Source organism: Excalfactoria chinensis, chromosome 7 (assembly GCF_039878825.1).
Source record: "Excalfactoria chinensis isolate bCotChi1 chromosome 7, bCotChi1.hap2, whole genome shotgun sequence".
In the NCBI taxonomy this organism is placed as follows: domain Eukaryota; kingdom Metazoa; phylum Chordata; class Aves; order Galliformes; family Phasianidae; genus Excalfactoria; species Excalfactoria chinensis.
In genome coordinates, this window is record NC_092831.1 from 7770280 (window position 1) to 7787654 (window position 17375).

Genomic DNA, 17375 nt, shown 5'->3' on the forward strand with positions numbered 1-17375 from the left:
AGCCCCCTGCAAAGAGAATCTGCAGAGCTGTGCTGCACAGCGTAATGGTTAATCCAGGATGTCTCATAATTGGAAGAACTCAAAGAAGATGGGCATTTGTCTACAAACATAATGCACAGTTCCTCCAGAACCACACTACACAGGACACTGCAGCGGTCAGCTCCTTAAGCACCAAAAGCTCCAGTTTCAACCTGGAACTCGGAGGGATAACATTCAGTCAGAGAATCGCAGTATCATAGAAACACAGGATGATTGGGTTGGAAGGGAACTTAAAGCCCACTCAGTCCAACCCTGTGCTGTGGGCTGATTGCCACTGGATGAGAGTTGCTAAGTCAGGGCCTGAACCAATGATTGAACACCTGGTGAAGGGACACAGCCAGCCATGGGAGCACAGGTGAATTGCATACACCTGTGTGGCCAGAAGGGCTGGAACCAGGTTCCACCCCTCCCTAAGCCTTATTTAAGGGCTGACTGCCATGAGGAAAGTGTCTCTATTTGGGGAGCTCTCCTTTTGGGGTATTTAGCAAGCCTTGGACCTTGGGATGGGTAAGCAAGTATTTCTTTCTTTAACTAGATTGTGACTGTCACTCTTTATTGAATAATTTAGAGCTGGCTATCTGCAGTTTTTGTTCCCTCTGGTCACTCACTAGCTCAGGCTGCCTAGGGCCCCATCCAGCCCAACCTTGAGCACCTACAGGGCACCCACCCACAGCTCCCTGGGCAGCCCGTGCTTGTGACTTACCACCCTATGAGTAAAAAATTTCTTCCCCACATCTAACCTAGATCTCCTGCCTCTTAATTTAAAGACATTCCTCCTTTTCCTATTACTATGAGATCATAAAAAAACAACCGAATTTTTCTCTGGTTTGTAAGCTCCCCTCAAGTACTAGAAGGTCACAATGAGATCTCCATGGAGCTTTCCCCTATCCAAGCTATACAAGCCCACCTCCCTGGACCTCTCTTTATAGAAGAGGTGCTCCAGCCCTTTGATCATCTTTGTGGACCTTCTCCAACAGCCCCTCATCCCTCCTATGCTGGGAGCCCCAGTCCAGGACACAGTACTCTGGATGGGGCATTGCAATAGATATTCAAGTCTAGGTTACCAAATCACACAGGGTGTTTGCAGACAACCAGCATTGCCCTCTGCTGGCCTCCTCATAATGCTTTGATGGCCTGTGACAAACAAGCTGCCCAAGAGGATCAGGATAGGGCCTTCTATCAGTTCCTCTGGTTCATGATGCTCTCTGGGTGGAGTGTGGTGACTTCCAGGGAAAACCAAGAGGTGACCAAGGAGCACGTATTTGAATCAGCATAGACCTGGCCTACAGAAACAGATCTGGTTGAGAGAAGCAGGCCCTGTTGGCACGTTAGCTGTAGCTTGCCATCAAGCTGCTCAGCTTGGAGCTCAGACATGGAACAGCCCCAGAGGAGGCTCTCACCACTGTGCCAGTGCCCACGCGGCTGCCATTTGTCTCCCATCATCAATCTTCCCCATCTCTGTACAGCAAAAAGGACCAAACTCTTTGGAGCCTCAAAGTCAGTGAAGATGCATTTAGTCTTTATTTCATTCTGACAGGCTCCTTTATCCCAGAGATAATACCGAGACATGGGATCTTAGCTGGAATTCTTCCCAGAGTCCAATCCAATAAAAGCAAGGGGAAAAAATGCCATGTTTTAGTTGGGGAAAAAAAGGTATTTAATAGGAACATAATAAATAGATTTACATGACTTATTGTATTAGTCCTACACAGACTTTGTTAATGTGTGAAAAGAAAGAGGCCATGTGAAGGCTCAACAAACCCAGCCTCCCTGCTTTGTGTGCTTACAGATTGAGCTCATCTGGCACTGGGAGCCCTGAAGGAGACAAGCAAGGAGATGAGCAAGCATTAAATCTCTGAGAAAAATGGCCACGGTGAGTTCCAACAGTGGGAAGCCTGAGAGCAACGTGTGGCTCAGTGCACGTGCATAAAGCCACAAGGCACAAAAAACAGCGCCAGCAAATGGAAGGGAAGAAGAGCCAGGTCAGGGGCTCTCCTGCTCCACACTGCAAGAGGAGGATTGAGGAGGAACCTGTGGAAACCTTCCCTTCCACAGCGCAGGGTAAGGGATTCCCACCAGGGGCACAAAGATCCAGGATTTGTTGCTGCAATGCCTTGCTATGAGAGCACAAATACCTACTTTTTTATTATTATCTGAACTGCTTTTATCATTATTTTGAGTACACAGCTGGTTACAAAATGAGAGGCAAGGACCCCATGTTATGCTTGTGGGGTTGAGGTAGGATATTAAGAAAAAATCCTTCTCAGAAGGAGTGTTGAGGCGCTGGCACAGCTGCCCAGGGAGATGGGGGAGCCACTGTCCCTGGAGGTGTCCAAGAACCATGGAGATGTGGCACTGAGGGACGTGGCTAATGGGTATGGTGGGGATGGGTTGGGATTGAACCAGGTGATCTTGCAGGTCTTTTCCAGCCACAACGATCCTATAATTCTATGGATGAAGCTGGAAAAAAAACCACAACCTGCACCCCGAGGTGCCACTAGGAGAACTCTGTCCCAACAGCTGTGATGGGAACAGCCCCCACACCCCCCAGAGCCATTGCAGAGCTCTGCCAGGAGGAGAGGAGTGGGAAAACACACGAGCAGCCAGGAGACGATCCTTCCATCGATTGTGTAAACTGTCAGTGGAGTGGCAAGGAGCATTTCTTTTTTTTTTTGTTTCTATCCCAGGGAATAATCCAGCCCGATAATTAGTACATAAGAGATAAGTGGAAAATGAGACATCTTAGCGAGGGTGGTTCGAGGCTCCTCATGACATTGATAATGTGCAGATACATAGATCACTGTCGGGGCAAACCGCCACCACAAGCCTGTGTCTTCCCATTGCCTCATCAATCCATCATCTGCTTAGCTGCTGACACCTTGGCAGGCACACACCACCGGCCCCGCATTAGAATTGCAAGGAGCGGGCTTCACCGGGGAATACAGATTTAAAAATCTAAGATTCAAATTTGTTTAAGTATTGTGAACAGCAATTCCCTTGCAAGGCATCTTCGTTGCCCTTTTGCCAAGGGGGAACAGTCGGGTCTTTGTTAGAAGTACAAATTGCTTCTTAATGCAAAGGATAAAGCGGAGCCCGGGCACCTCCTTAGAATTCCTCCTGGCTCCCGCTAATGCTGCTGCATGTCAATTTTAATTTTTTGAAATTTAAACCGAGGGCTTTGTGTCTAAGCTCCATTTCGTCGGGAGGAAGAGGGGGAGGAATAGTCAAAAAGGATTACAGATCCGGAGGGAATCGGGGATCCATAGCAATTATACTTCATTTGGGTCTGAGACGCTGCTTTTAATCATATTCTAAATGGTACAAATCGACAAGGCGTTGGAGATTGATAATTGTCAGATGTGTGTACCCGGTTATGAACTCTGCTCCCCTTGGTCAGGGGAGGCTGGAGGATGGGATGAAGGCAGGAACTGCCTCCTCCCTCCTGGAACAGGGCATGCTGTGGCCCTCTGTGCAGCCAACAAGGGGACACATCCCACCAAGGGCTGACAGGGGACTGTGAGAGCACAGCCATTGCTGGACTGCCCGGTGTGGGGCTGGAGTGAGCCCATCTCAGATGTGAGTCTGGACAGGGATAGTACAGTTAGTGGAAGTGAGAGCAAACAGGGAGTCAGCTTCTGTAACTCATTTAACTCCCTTGCAGTTAAGAGATCCTATTTTACTCAATCAGCAGGGCAGTTCACCCATTGCTCAAGGAAGAGCCCAGGGCTATGCACACCATCACACACCTTTACAACAACATGCTGTGCCCAGGATTCACCAATGTAAGCGGTGTGAGTTGGGTCCCATTTAGCTTCTCTTGTCCCCATCCTGGACCTGACTGCCAGTGTGGCTCAGCCTCACATTTGCACTGAGCTGCAGGGGCTCACCTCTCCCCCCCACACACACACTGTCTGACACAGTGCTGGATCACAGCTTTCCCTCACTGCCAGCAAAGTGATTTTTGTGTTCCTCAGCACCTCTGGGTCAGGCTCTGCCCCTGTGAATGTTCAGGAGATCCACTCTGTACACCCACCTCCACCCCTTACTGATGCTGTGCCTTCTTTACAAAATTACATAAAGGTAAAGGGCTTTTTCCTCTTTCTCCTTTTCTTCCCAGACCTCTTGGGCCACAATTGTGACCTAGACAAGGTGTCCCATCCGAACTTTTAACATCACTGCAAACCTAAAGGGCTGAAGTAGCATCTCCCACCCCCTGCCACCAGCACAGGGCTCCTCTGCAGCACCAGAAGAGACACAGAGCGAGAAGCCATTGTCTAAAAACATAATTTAATGTGATATTTCGGTGAGTGTGGTCAACGACTTGAGTTCTTTCGCAGACAGGAACGGGTTTGACGTTAGTGACATCATCATTCACACGAGCATCGCATTGCACAGAAAAGTTTACATTTGACCCCATACGAATGAAGTAGCAGAGGAAAAAAAACATGGTCCAATGCCACATCATGAATAATCCATCTGAAAATTCATCATTGTAATTAATCTTCATTGACAAAAAAAATAATCGAGCAGTTCAAATGCTGTGTATGGCACAGGCTGAACTCTGAATCTCTGATACAGTGTAGGAACCGCTTGGGTTTCTGGCTGCGGGTTCCTGGTGTGACACAGAACACTGACATGGGGACGGGGGGTCAGGGGAAGGGGGTGGCCAGGGAGGGGTCGCGTTGTTCACGTGTATTTTGTTTCCACGGGAAAATTAGAAAGAAAAACACAGAAACCGATAACGAAGCTGAAGTGACCCGCGGAGAGCAGCAGGGAACCGCGGCACAACGGGGGTCAGAGCGGATGCGCGGGGTCGGCTGCGCCACGTCGCTCACCGCGCTTTAATCGGGGTATAAAAGAAAGCCAGAGAAAGTGCTGTACTTATTGTTGTTGCCCCCGTGCGCCTTGCCTCCGTCCAGCTTGACGTACACCTCGTCACCGGAATCCAGGTGCAGCACCACGCTGTTGCTGGCGTAGTCGTAGTTCTGGTCGGCGTCCTGCGCGATGGCGCTGGCTCGCACCTGCGGCACAGCTCTGTCAGCCCCATCCGTGCCCCCACCGCTCCCCGCCCGCTTCCCCTTTCCCCCCATCGCGGTCGTCGATGCGCGCCGGCCCCGACGGCGGGGGCCGCTCGGTGGGAGCGCGGCGGGGCCGGGACGCGAGCACCCACCTGCCCGTTCTTGCAGAGGTCGGCCCACATGCTGGTGCCGTCGCCGCCCCGCATGAGGATATGGTAGGTGAAGAAGTAAATGCCGCGCACCTGGCAGGTGAACTTGCCGCTGGTCGGCTCGTAGTGATTGCCCAGGTTGGTCACCACGTCGTCGAACTTGAGAACCTCGTAGCCCTCGTGGGGACTCTTCAGCCCCACATAGAAGGCGATGCGCGGCCCCCCGAAGGCAGCGCTCAGCCCGCCCGCCGCCTCGCCGCCTGCCGCCGCCCCTCCGCCGCTGCCGCCGCCGCCCGTCCCCGCCAGCGGCAGCCCGGGCAGCCCCGGCTTCCCCGCGTCCCCCCGCTCCCCCGGCGGCCCCCGAGGGCCCGGCGGGCCCGGCTCTCCGGGGGGGCCGCGGGGTCCCGGCTTGCCCGGCCGGCCCGGCTCCCCCTTGGGTCCCTGCGCGAAGGGCGGCGGGGGGTTTGCCCCCAGGTCCTGCAGGGCCTCCACGGCGGCGGTGCTGCCGGGGCCGGGCGGGCGGGCGCCGCTGTAGGGGTCGCAGATCATGCGGCAGGTGCCCATCATCTCGTAGTGGGCACCGCTCTCGGCGGGCGCCTGCAGCAGCAGCAGGGGCACGGCGACGAGCAGAGCGACGGCCATGGCCAGGGCGAGCCCGGCGGCGGCCAGCAGCCGCCTCCTCCGCTGCCAGAGCCGGGCGGCGAGAGCTAGCAGGTCCTCCTTGCCTCCGTGCGAGGTAATGGTGGCGCGGGGGCCGGCCGCTCCCTGCGGGGGGGGACGGCGAGAGAAGGCGGTGAGCCCCCCGCCGCCGGCGCCTCCCCGCTCAGCCCGCTCGCCCCGCCATGCCGAGAGCCGCCGCCCCGCTCCGCTCCGCTCCGTTCCTTCCGAGGGGGCGCAGAGCCCGGGGCGCCCGGCGGGGCAGGGCCGGAGCGGGGGCGTCGCGGAACGGCCGCCCCTCGTCGCCGCCCCGACGTGCGGGGGGAGCGGAGCTGACCCACCTGCGGGGCCAGCGCCACTCGCCGGGGCCGCGTGCGGTCAGCTGCCCCCGCGTGGGGCGGGCAGAGGCAGGGGAGGGGCGGCGGGACGCTCCCCGGTGCCCCCCTGCTACCCCCCGGATCCCTCTCTCGTCCGTCCCGTCCCGCCCGCCCCTCGCGGTGCGATTCGGGGATTCTCAGGCGCAGCCAACGAGCGGCCGTCTTACGCGCGGTGACATCGTCCCCTCGGCTCCCGCTGCTCCTCCCGTCCGGCCGCGGCCGCGCAGAGCCGCGCGGAGAGCAGCGCAGCGGCACCGCACGCCCCTTCCAGCTCAGCACCCCCCCACCTGCCGGCTGCCTGGTGGGAGAGCGGCGCTGCGAGGAAATACCTTCCTCGGGATTCACGTTGTGTGGGTTTCCCTCTGTGTGTTGGCACCAAACCAAGCGCTCGTGAGATTTTTGTGTTTTTTTTCCCACCTCCCGTCCCATAAATTGTAATTCGTTGCCTTTGATTTTCTGATTAAGTGGTGGTAGTGCAGTGGGAACTCTCCCAGCGTTGCGTTCCTCCTGGGATCTGCCCCCCAGCATCGGGGCCAAGGTGGGGGCATGGGGACCGTGTGAGGTCCAGTGAGACCACTGCACTTGGGTGGGAGAGGGGGGAGTTCAGAATGGGTACTGCACGGCTGAACACAGCCCTGGGACCCTTCTGTGGGCTCTCCTTGGAGTTAAGGAGGGGACAGTAGGGCTCTCCCAGCAGGCATTAAGCTGAGGATGGCATCTCTCACTCGCCCCGGTGTTATCCTGGAGTCACTCAGGTTTCGCTGCACTGCTTCTGGGGTTAGGATTAAGCCCGGGCCCTCCAGAACTGTCTGAATCTTCCATGTCTATATATGTAAAGCTGGAAGGGGAATTAAGCCCACAAATGCAAAGCCTTTCCCCGGGTGTCGTACTGGTAGTCTTTATGCTGGAGTAAGGGTGTCTATTACTCAGCACAATGTCGCTGAGTGTTTCAAGAGGCAAAGTTGTGACAAAGCTGTAAATCCTCTTCCTCTCTTCTGAATTAACAGTTGCATCCTACTGTGTTATTATCAGCCCCCACACTTGTCCAAAGCCTCGTAACGTGACTTCTGATCAGTGTTTCTGTTTCAGCCTTAGTCTAATTTTCCATATATTAATGGCATTCAATACAAATACATCCTCCAACAAATCACACTGCTTTGTTGATCATCCCTACTGACGCATCTGCTAATTTTCCTTTTGTTCAGGAATTTGTCACTAGCTCTGCTCTCCCTGTGTACATGAGCCCTCTCTGTCCCCCCCCCCCCACTGCGCTCTGCAGCCCTCACCAACATCTCTAATCTCCTGTTTTCCAAAGGCAGCCGCCACACCGTCACTTTGCTAAACCTTTTTCTGAATAATTAAGTTCCCGTATCATTTGGGCTCTGGTGCAACTTCCCTGTTTCCATCGGCTCCCTCCTCTAATGAGGTGGCCGGAGCTGGGAACTTTATCCCAAGCAGAGCTCGCAGGTCCTTCTGCAAAGCCGCAGTAATTTGTAGAGCAGCGTCTGCTTTGCTCGCAGATCAGCACAGGCGGAAGCAGAAATGTGCTCCAACTTCCAGCAGAACAGTTCTTAATAAGGGAAGTTAAGCACTCAAACAAGCAGGCAGAGGAGATTATGAAGATATCGGCGCTGAAGTGTCCGATTCCAGCAGTTTTGTTTAGGAATAATTTAATCACTGCTCTGTAATGCAGTGAGAAGGACTGAGCGCCTCATTAATCCCTCCGTCAGATTGCTTTAAGGTAAAGAGTGACTTCAGCATTGTCTCTGGAAGGATCTGTTTCAGCCCTAATGCAGCAGGTGTCACCAAGGTAGCCCTGTGGTGGTGAGGTGGTTGCTACCACCAGTCCTACACTGTGACTTATCAGGGGTAAAAGCACTGTGATGTGGAGATCCAGTTTTCCACCTGGAACTGCTGCTTCACTGGGTCCATGTCCTTCCCACAGCAGCTGGCTTTGTGTGGCTTTGTGTGGCTTTCTGCGGCCACGATTGATGAAAGTTTTGGGTGACGTTGCCCTCTGACCCCCTGAAGTGCTTCATTCTTCCCCTTTCTCATATCACATGACGGTTTTTATCACCGACTGAATAAACTGAAACTCTGGTAACACATAACATATGCACTCCTGATGCTAAAGTGCTTAGATCTCACTAGAACTAGATTCAGGGTGTGTGTGTGATATGATTTCCATTCGCAGCGTATAGAACACGAAGATACTAATTGCTTCTACTTGATAACATGCATAAGTTTATTTATCACCTGCTGCCATCCCCACAAACATCACTCTCTTGGTTTTGACCCACCCTGGGGTTTCTGGCAGCAGCACGGTGCTGAACTGAATGCCACTGAATGTGAAGGAACCCTTAAGGGAGCTCCCATGCCCAAAACAGACTCAGAGTGAGGGCAAATTCAGCCCTCCTTCCCCAACCCTCTGCTTCTCAGTGTGCTCTTACAAACTGCTTGAGGAGAAGCAGGTTGGCCCTAGATTTGTCTTGTTCAATTTGTCTCCTTGGATAACTAACGCTTTTCCAGTGTGACTGCTGGGATAACTCCGCACTGGCGATACAACCAAGCATCTGTTTCTGTAATTGAGCTGGGGCCTTCCGTACAACATACAAATGATGAAAGCACATTTCTGGTAAACATCAGATTAACTCCAAGCGGTGAAGACTGACATTTTAACAGGCAGTTGGATATCAGGGAATTTGGAGATCTAGCAGGAGGCAGAGATCCTCCCCGTGCCTTCTGAATGTAACACATACACATTTGGTCAGTGTGCAGGTGGATGAGACCAAACCCTTGGCACAGCCTCCTGCTGAGCATCACCGTTCATCTCGTGAGCCCTCTGCAGTGCCTCGAGCCTCTGTGACTTCTGAAGAGGGAATGGGAAGGATGGAAGGTCAGAGAGCTAAAATCAGCCCCGTTATGCATGTCCCTTGTCTTCATTTAGCAACGTTTCCACACCCAACCATTAGGCTAATTATTTCTATTCTGTGAAGGGAAAAATTGCTGCGGGGATTTGATGTGCAAGGGCAGCTGGTTTAACCAGGATGAAAGACAGACATTATAAATACTTCTGAAGCGCATTTGGGCTTCCCTCTGGGAGTCAACTAAACCTGCAGTCAGGTACCAGAGAGAATTCATCCCCTCAAGACAAAGACAAGAATAAAATTAGGAAGGAATAATAGCCAAATCCGCAGGTGTGACAGATGGCATTGAGCGGACATCTGCGGCATCGCGTTCTGCAACCACCATCAACTTTTCCCATACATCCCTCAAAAATTAAATGCATCCCTCTGTTAATCAGGTAGCATAAAGAGGGAGATGTGAGGGTCAGAGAGCCAAAGCCAAGCACGTGCCTTTGGGATGCTCAGCCATCAATAAGCAGGCTAACAGAGGCGGATATGTTTGAAAAAGCCAGGTTAACCCAAGAGAAAGGTTGATAAAGGTGGCTCCGTGAGACTTAAAGAAGGTTTGATTAAAGCATAGTAAAATTATCCCAACATATGTAGTCATCAATGATGATTGATCCGATATGAACGCAAATTAAAAGCATGACAATGGGCTTTATTTAGAAGCATTCTGACCTTCCTCGTATGACTCGTGTCCTGCCGTCTCGTTACTTGTCACTCTCAGTCACTGTATCTCGCTTAAATGAGAAGTGTAAGCTCTCCAGGGCATAGGACTGCATCTTTTTTTTCATCTGCTCTGTACAACAATGCGGCAGGGAGACTCCTAAAACTGTTACACAAAACACAAACAGAACATTTGAGCTCCAGCTTTGCACTTGAGTGAATTCCTTTGCCAGGAAAGAAAAATACACATCTCTTGTGTGGGTATCAGCTGGAGGTTCTTTGTTCACATAAGCCAAACGTAGACTAAATCACAACCATGGAAAAAGCAGAGATCTCCTTGGCGATGAGGTTTATTAGATTCTGGTGTGTTTCCTGAGAGAGAGCAGTGGAGGCTGCAGTGCTTGGGGTTCAGAGGGCAAGGCTGGGCAGAGCCAGTGACTGCACTGCAGGGCTCCGTCCCCACTGGCAGGAAGATGGATGCGAAGCCCAAATGGTCTTTTCTGTTTTGCTCCTCTATGATCCTTATAAGAGAGATTGATGCTGACAGCATCCAGGTGGCGCGCCCATGACTCAGCTGTCACGTCACCGCTTACAGCTTAAAGCCAGTGAGTCAAGGAATGAAAAACAGGTGGAAGGAGGAGGAGAGCCCTCCTAAAGTGCTCACCTCCAGCCATCTCTCATCGAGCAAATGGAGCCAATTGCAGACCATGGAGGCGAGGAAGGAGAGGCAATGACAGAAGGAGCTGCTGGTCACCTTGCTCCAACATTAGCAAGCATCCTCCGTGCCCTGTATGGTGTGGAAGATAAGCCTGGGGTGAGTTAATGTGCTTCTCTGAACCAAAAGTGCCCAAGTTATGTGGTTGGTCCGGGGCCTGCTGAGACTTGTGAGCATGCTGTGGCTGAAACAAGCATTAAATCCATCAAGTTCAGCTCATGTTAGGCAGGAAAGGTAACCTCACGGATGTCTGGCTATGTATTTTCATCAACACAAGGATTAATGCTACATGTCTGACTTCAGATAACACCCTCAGTTCTTTCTGAGAACGTGTCCTCAGTGCACTAGTGATAGCAATGACACTTTCTCCAAAAAGACAGCAACAAGACTCATTGGAAGCAAACTCTTAGGTTCACATGTGCTTCTGAGACATGGCCGTGCTCAGGTTCTATATGTGGGCCTGATTTTTTACTCCTGCCTTGCCTACAAGGCATCCCTTTTGTAATTCATGGCAGCAGAAGGTCACTAACATCTCTAGAGGTGGGTACTCCCCACTGTCACTGCTGTGGGCATGATCAATGACTAACACATGGGAATCTCTGCAGGAATGGAAACTCCTCAACTTCCACAAACCATCTGTCCTCCCCAAAAAAGCCATTTCACAATGTTTGATCTTAATTTCCCCACTGCAGATAACCTCTGATTCCTTTTCTTATCTATTATGGAGAGACAGCACAGGTGATTCCCTTCCTTCTCATGGCAGACTTTCACACATTTGACAGCCACTGCCTTACTTCCCTTCTGAAAGCTGGGTAACCTCAGATTACTCCACTTTCCTTAATCACTGGTGTTTTCATAGAACCTTAGAATTGTTTGAGTAGGAAAGGACCCCTAAAGGCCAGCTGGTCCAACCCCCCTGCAGTGAACAGGGACACCTACAGCTCCATCAGGTGCTCAGAGCCCCACCCAGAATGACCTTGGTGTCTCCAGGGATGGGGCATCCACTACCTCTGTGGGCAATCTAATCATAAAAAACACACACACAAAAAAATGCCAGCTCCATCCATGTAGAACTTCACATTGAAACAGCCAGGAAAGGGGAAGTATTCACTCTGCTAACCCCTTTTATCACAAAACAAGGCAACCGCTTCCTCCTGAGGAGCTGCAAACAAGTGGAGTATCGGATTCCTGGCATCATCAAGAGTCCTAGCTGCATCTCGATTTAACCACATTAAGCCTTGCTGGAGGCTAAAAGACATCATCTGTCTGCATGCCCCTCGCTGCCTGCTCACTCGCTGTCTGTGCCACCTAGGATGCAAATCAGGCGGTTCTTTGGTTTTCAAACCTGACTGCTTCCAGTATGAATGACACATCTTGTGGTGACACAACTGCTACAGGGTCGGCAGGAATTGTCTGAAAGCCAAGAGCTCTGTCCAAAGGAAGGGAAAGTGGCAAGGATATAGTTATGTGAAGTGAATGTGTAAAAGACATCAACTCCGAGTCTGCAAGGCACAGGAACTGAAAACGTGTACATTTTGTACTGTCCCTGCCAAGGAAGCCCATTTTAAAAAGTGCTAAATCATGGCACTGGTTGTGGTGGGTAATGAATCTCGATCTTATTGTGCAGAGCTGTGATGTGCAGAGGAACAAGGAGAGGAGCTTTCAGGCTCAGCTCAGTTTGCATGGCACTTGGGACAGCAAAATGTGAACCAAGACTTAGCACCAGTGAATGCTGCTTACAAATGAGAAGTGCTTGCAATTAATTACAGCTTCGTTCTCTATTGAAGTGTATTTATAATTACTGTTTATTAACATAAAGTGGACCGTCTTCTTTCCAGCAATTCAGAGGACATTCAGAATATCAGGAAACCAAGGTTATTAGCGCAAGTTTTAACACTTCCAGAGAATATATCTCATAAGCAGCAGAAATATTCCAGACATTGGTTGAGGCGTCCAGCATGAAATGGATGACATGGGGACCTCAGTGCTGTGAAAATGGCTTGATGTGAACATCTCCCTTCTGCAGGCAGCCATGGACTGCTGCTTGGCCTCGTGTGTTTGCACACAGGTTCTCAGAGGCCCAAATGGGACAAATGCTGATTGAATCAGGAAGTAAAATTGGATGCCAGTGATTTATGGGGTGTGCAGGTGGCTGCCCACTTTAATATATGGCACTTATGGCATGAGAGTGTTAATTGAACCTACACTGTAAAAAATTATCTCTGTCCAAAGTATGGAATTACCTGGGAGGATTTATGCAACAGACATAAAATCCACTGGAAACAGTCTAACCTTTGTAAGGCTTAATAAGTTTTCTACTTATTTACAGAAATGTCTTAATTTATGCAAAATGAATGCCAGAGAAAATGCTATAGATTTAGTCGGAACCAAACTCTTGCTATTTATATACCCACGTGGCCTTATTCTGCTCTGTTTTACATCAGGAGTAAAATTACTTGATCGGTTCCCATTCAACCTCTTTTACATTCTTCATCCATCAGCACATCTTACTCGGTGCACCTACAGCCCACACAACATCACCCTGTCGTTTTCCACAGCTGTATCACTGAAGCATCTCAGTTTCTGCCATATGCTCATGAATGCAACCTTAAAATAACCCCCAAGACTCATGTGGGGTTGTTAACCACAGGTTCTCAATAAATGAACTCCAGCAAATCTTGCTGGACATCTTTCAGATGCCGTCATCCCATCCATCTGCTTCACCCCAATGTCACAGAATCATAGAATCATTTGAGTTGGAAGAGACCCTTTAAAGGTCATCTGGTTCAACTCCTACTGCACATTTGGCAGAGGGAAACTGGGGCTCCTCCAGTTCCCAGCTCACATTCCCCAAAGCAGGCAAAATAACGCAACACCAAATCCTGCTGCTTCTCCAGAGATGAAGAATTATGCATCCCCAGCAAAGATCCCAGTGGCCTGTGATGTCACAAGCCAGTGCTACTGCTGTCTCAAAGGGTGACACAAAGGACTTCAAATGCTCCCTGGCAAGGAGCAGCCCTCATCTCATGGGCAAGGGAGAGCATAGGGTGGGGACAGCGGGCAGGAAGGAGACTGGAGATGCGGCCGCTCTGGGCTGGAGGCCAGCATAAAGCACTCCTTGTGCAGCCCCTAGAGGGAGTCCCTGTCCCAAGCTTTCTCTGCCAAGAGACTCAAGGTCAGTACCAGTCTTATGGAGGAGTGTCCTCTACCACGTTGTGAACTATCTCATCTCCTCACCTTCACCGGCATTTCTGCTTTTTTTCTTTTCTTTTTCTTTTAATGCTGCCGGTGTCATTTTCCCCACCTGAGCTGTGTTTCATTCCTCCTGTCCTCCCTTCTCTCCATTCCCTGTTCCAACTCCACCGGGATTCCCTCACATCCCCAGATCCCATCCCAGCACTTCTGGGCCCTGCTGGGTCCTCCTGGTGCTCAGTGGTGTGACTGAGATTTACCAGGGCTCAGAACATCACCCAATCCAACTTATGAAATAGGGCCTGGAGAGCTCTGCTATCAAATTAGAGCTTCACTCCAAAGCGTGGGGCTTCTTCCACCCGAAACAATTTGTCTAATATAGATAAATCATCTGCTTTTCTATAAAATTATTCCCAAGCGTGACTGCTTTCTTTCAGCTGTGAATTTACATTGGTACATATGAGCAAATCTATGTGACCATCTGTACACATCAGCCACGGGATGGAAATCTTTGAAGCGCTAATGTTTGACAAAGTCCTCATCAGCTGGAAACTCGAATCTCATCATGGAAACCCTTCAGAAATCTCAGCTGTAGACACTGCAGTCTGTATTGCTTAGGATGGTAACAGGACTAATTTGGATGTCGTTCTGTATCACAGAGAAATTTGATAGCAATAATATTTCATTTACTTTTCACTCCAACAAAACTCCCTTTCAAAGCAAAGCAGCTTTAGCTGAAAGCAATGTTTTACATCTAAAGAATAATAACAATAATAAAAAGATCTTTGGGTTTGTTTTCTCAGCCAAATGGCACAGATCCGAGGTGTGTTTTGAACCTCACCACACCAAAGCTACACTCTGTGCAGCACTGGGGTATCACACTGTCCTTACAGGATAGCAACCTACTGGGGCTGTGCCACACTTGTGCAGCAGCAACCAGAAAAATCCAAGTGTTCATGTCCTTCCCTGTGTCTTCCTGCCAAACTGGCATTTGGGGACCTCAACATCAAGCAGTTCCAACACCGCCAAGTTTATGCAGCATCTCAGTTATCCTTTAATGGTGTACTTACTTTTTCTCAGAAGAGAGTGGTGTCTAATCACGTCAGGATTTTCTTAAGCAATTCTGCCTCGGGGTGAAGACTGTTTTTTTGTACCACAGCAATAGATCTGTATGGCTTTAAGAGGCAGATTCTCCTAACACTCAGGGCCTGGCTTAGAGGAGGCTCCTGAACTGATTCTGTCAAGAAGGGTTTGCATTTTCTCCAGGGCTAGTTAGGAAAGGGGAAAATCTAAATGCGTTTTGACATTTGTATTTCGAGTGTTATCTGTCAAATATGCCAGGGCCGGATCACAAATTTCCTGAAGATTGCTGTGGCTCTCCACAATATCAATAGCAACCTGGAGCGCAGGCATGACCCGAGCAGAGGGCACATTTGCAGAGTGCAGGGATAGATGCTCCCAGGATTGAATCCCCCAGGTTTGTTATTGATTCCTCCTGTGACATCAGGCAAGAGTCCCCATCGACCACAGAACCATGGAGGAGGATTTCTGGTAATCCAGCAGTACCTGATTAGATCTGCTTCAAGATCTACCCACTCCATAACACTGCCATTTCCAAAGCACCGTGCCCTAGCGCTCCGGTTTAATGTCATGCAAAATCCCAGTGTTATATGACATTAAAATTCATTGTGTTGGATGCATTTCTAGGTTTGATGTATTGGCACTGCTGGCAAAACAGCGAGAGCTCACTGAACGCAAGATGTGTTTAGCTACATTGTATTAGCTACATTGATTTGTAGACGGGCAGCGTACAAATTGATGGCACGCTGTACTTGAGCGTTGTAAGTAAAGCACCAATGAAATGTAATGCTGTGCAGAACTGTGAGTTGTTACCGGTATATTAATAGCCAGGCTGCACTGGGATGAAGAGATATTTGTGCTTGCTGCTGAGTGCTGTTGGGCTCCTGTGCAGCAAGGTGACACCGTTCTGTCCAACCAGGGGGGACAGCTGATGTGTGCTCATCCCAGGGTTGTCCAAGGATCGTCAGTTCCCTAAGCCCTGTTGTAAATGCCGTCAGCCATTTAATTAGGGATAATTAGTCACTGCCCCTCATCTCCTCTAAGTTTGTGTGGGCAGCAAAACCCAAGGTTCCCAGACTGTGCATTGAGCTCCTGGGTAGCTTGGATTACACATAAGACCCCTTGCCCAACGAAAACCTTCACATCACATCCAGGTTTTCTCCCTCCTTGTTTAATCTCAATCAGTCCCAGCACCTCCCACTCCCCAGCCTGTAATTTACCCTGCACAGAAGCACTGAGCCGCTGTGATCCTTCCTCCCCAGGGGTTACAGCATTCATCACTGCCACTGTGAGCAGGAGGCATTGGCCACCACAAGATTGATGGAGTCCCTGGAGTGTAGGTGGGACAGCGAGGTGGCACACAGCACGACTCTGAAAACATTGCTACCATCCATTTCATGGCACTGATGGATCTGAATACTGGCTGAGTTTCTGTTATGAATAGTCTACTAAATTTATGGGACTTTTAAGATCCATGTTTTAGCTGTAATCCCACTTTCCTACCAAAATCAAATGCCTTCTGAATCCTCTGTCATTGCAGACATCACAAATAGCTAAAATAACCCATCAATAATAAGGAAATACAAGGGGTAAATTCACTTTTTTTCAGCATCAGCAGGATGCCAGGATGCAGAAGCAGCTGTGAGTGCTGCGCCGTGACCCCATGTCTGCACTGCTGGAAGCATTGCTGCAGAGCCAGATGGAAACAGTCCTCTTTACTAAACTTGGGATCAAAGGGTTTGTACATCCCAGACGCTGCAGATGAGCCTTGAGGGACACAAGGCAGCAAGGGTGTAGGAACCTTCCTTGTAGAACAGCAGGGATGTTTCTGGAGGCAGATCGTCCCAGCACACAGACCTGAAAAATAAAACAAATAGCATTTCTACACCAGAAAGGCTCCCAGCATGTGGCAGCACAGTCAGCAGCCCCTGGACAGCCCCAGTTTCAGCCCAGGCTCATGAACAGATCCAAGATGGATGCATGTCCACTTCACAGAATCACCAAGGTCAGAAGAGCAGTGAAGGTTAGTCGTTTGCTTTAGCTACAGTAATGGGAGGACGGTTGGACTAGATGATCTTGTAGGTCCTTTCCAACCTTGTGATTCTATGTGTCTATGATTCTGAGTGTCAGCTATGGGATGTGTACCAACAGACTGAAAGAAAATTAGAGCTGAGGGTTTGGGACTCTCACTCACTGTCACTGTATCCAAATATCATTTGCAGAAATAATCCTTCATGTGAGATCTTGGAAAGAAAACTCATAACTTCAGGCATTCCCTTCCATCAGAGCATCTCCAAGCAGAAATGAAGTCATAATCCCTGGAGGTGTTCAAGGAATATGTAGTTGTGGCACTGGGGGACATGGTTAGTGGGCACACTGGGGATAGGTTGGGGTTGGACTAGATGATCTTACAGGACTTTTCCAACCTTACAGTTCAAATGTAGCTGGGATTTAACACTTCCCTGTCAGGGCTTATGATGCCCAAGGCCACTGTGCCTGGCATGGTGAGGGATGCTCAGCACTGCTGGACCAACCCTGGAGGGCAGCTGGGATATGGCAGGGACAGTTGATACATG

At 50.2% G+C, this 17375-nt stretch overlaps 1 protein-coding gene and 1 long non-coding RNA gene across 3 annotated transcripts; one reads left to right on the forward strand and one right to left on the reverse strand.

Moving 5' to 3' along the window:
* The first annotated feature begins 498 nt into the window (after positions 1–498).
* On the forward strand, positions 499–4280 carry LOC140254900 (uncharacterized). The gene is made up of 3 exons (XR_011904336.1): positions 499–546; positions 1829–2100; positions 4157–4280. It is a non-coding gene; the product is annotated as an uncharacterized lncRNA (long non-coding RNA).
* Positions 4281–4307: 27 nt separating this feature from the next.
* Positions 4308–6492, reverse strand: C1QL2 (complement C1q like 2). Of its 2 annotated transcripts, none has more exons than XM_072342042.1 (3): positions 6408–6492; positions 5210–5971; positions 4308–5060 (listed from the first exon to the last, which is right to left on the reverse strand). In XM_072342042.1, the coding sequence occupies exons 1-3, from the start codon at positions 6417–6419 to the stop codon at positions 4881–4883; spliced, it is 954 nt and encodes a 317-aa protein (XP_072198143.1). In that variant the 5' UTR covers positions 6420–6492; the 3' UTR covers positions 4308–4880. The 2 variants fall into 2 exon arrangements, with proteins under 2 accessions (XP_072198143.1, XP_072198144.1); XM_072342043.1 differs by lacking the exon at positions 6408–6492 and adding an exon at positions 6205–6293.
* Positions 6493–17375: the final 10883 nt, after the last annotated feature.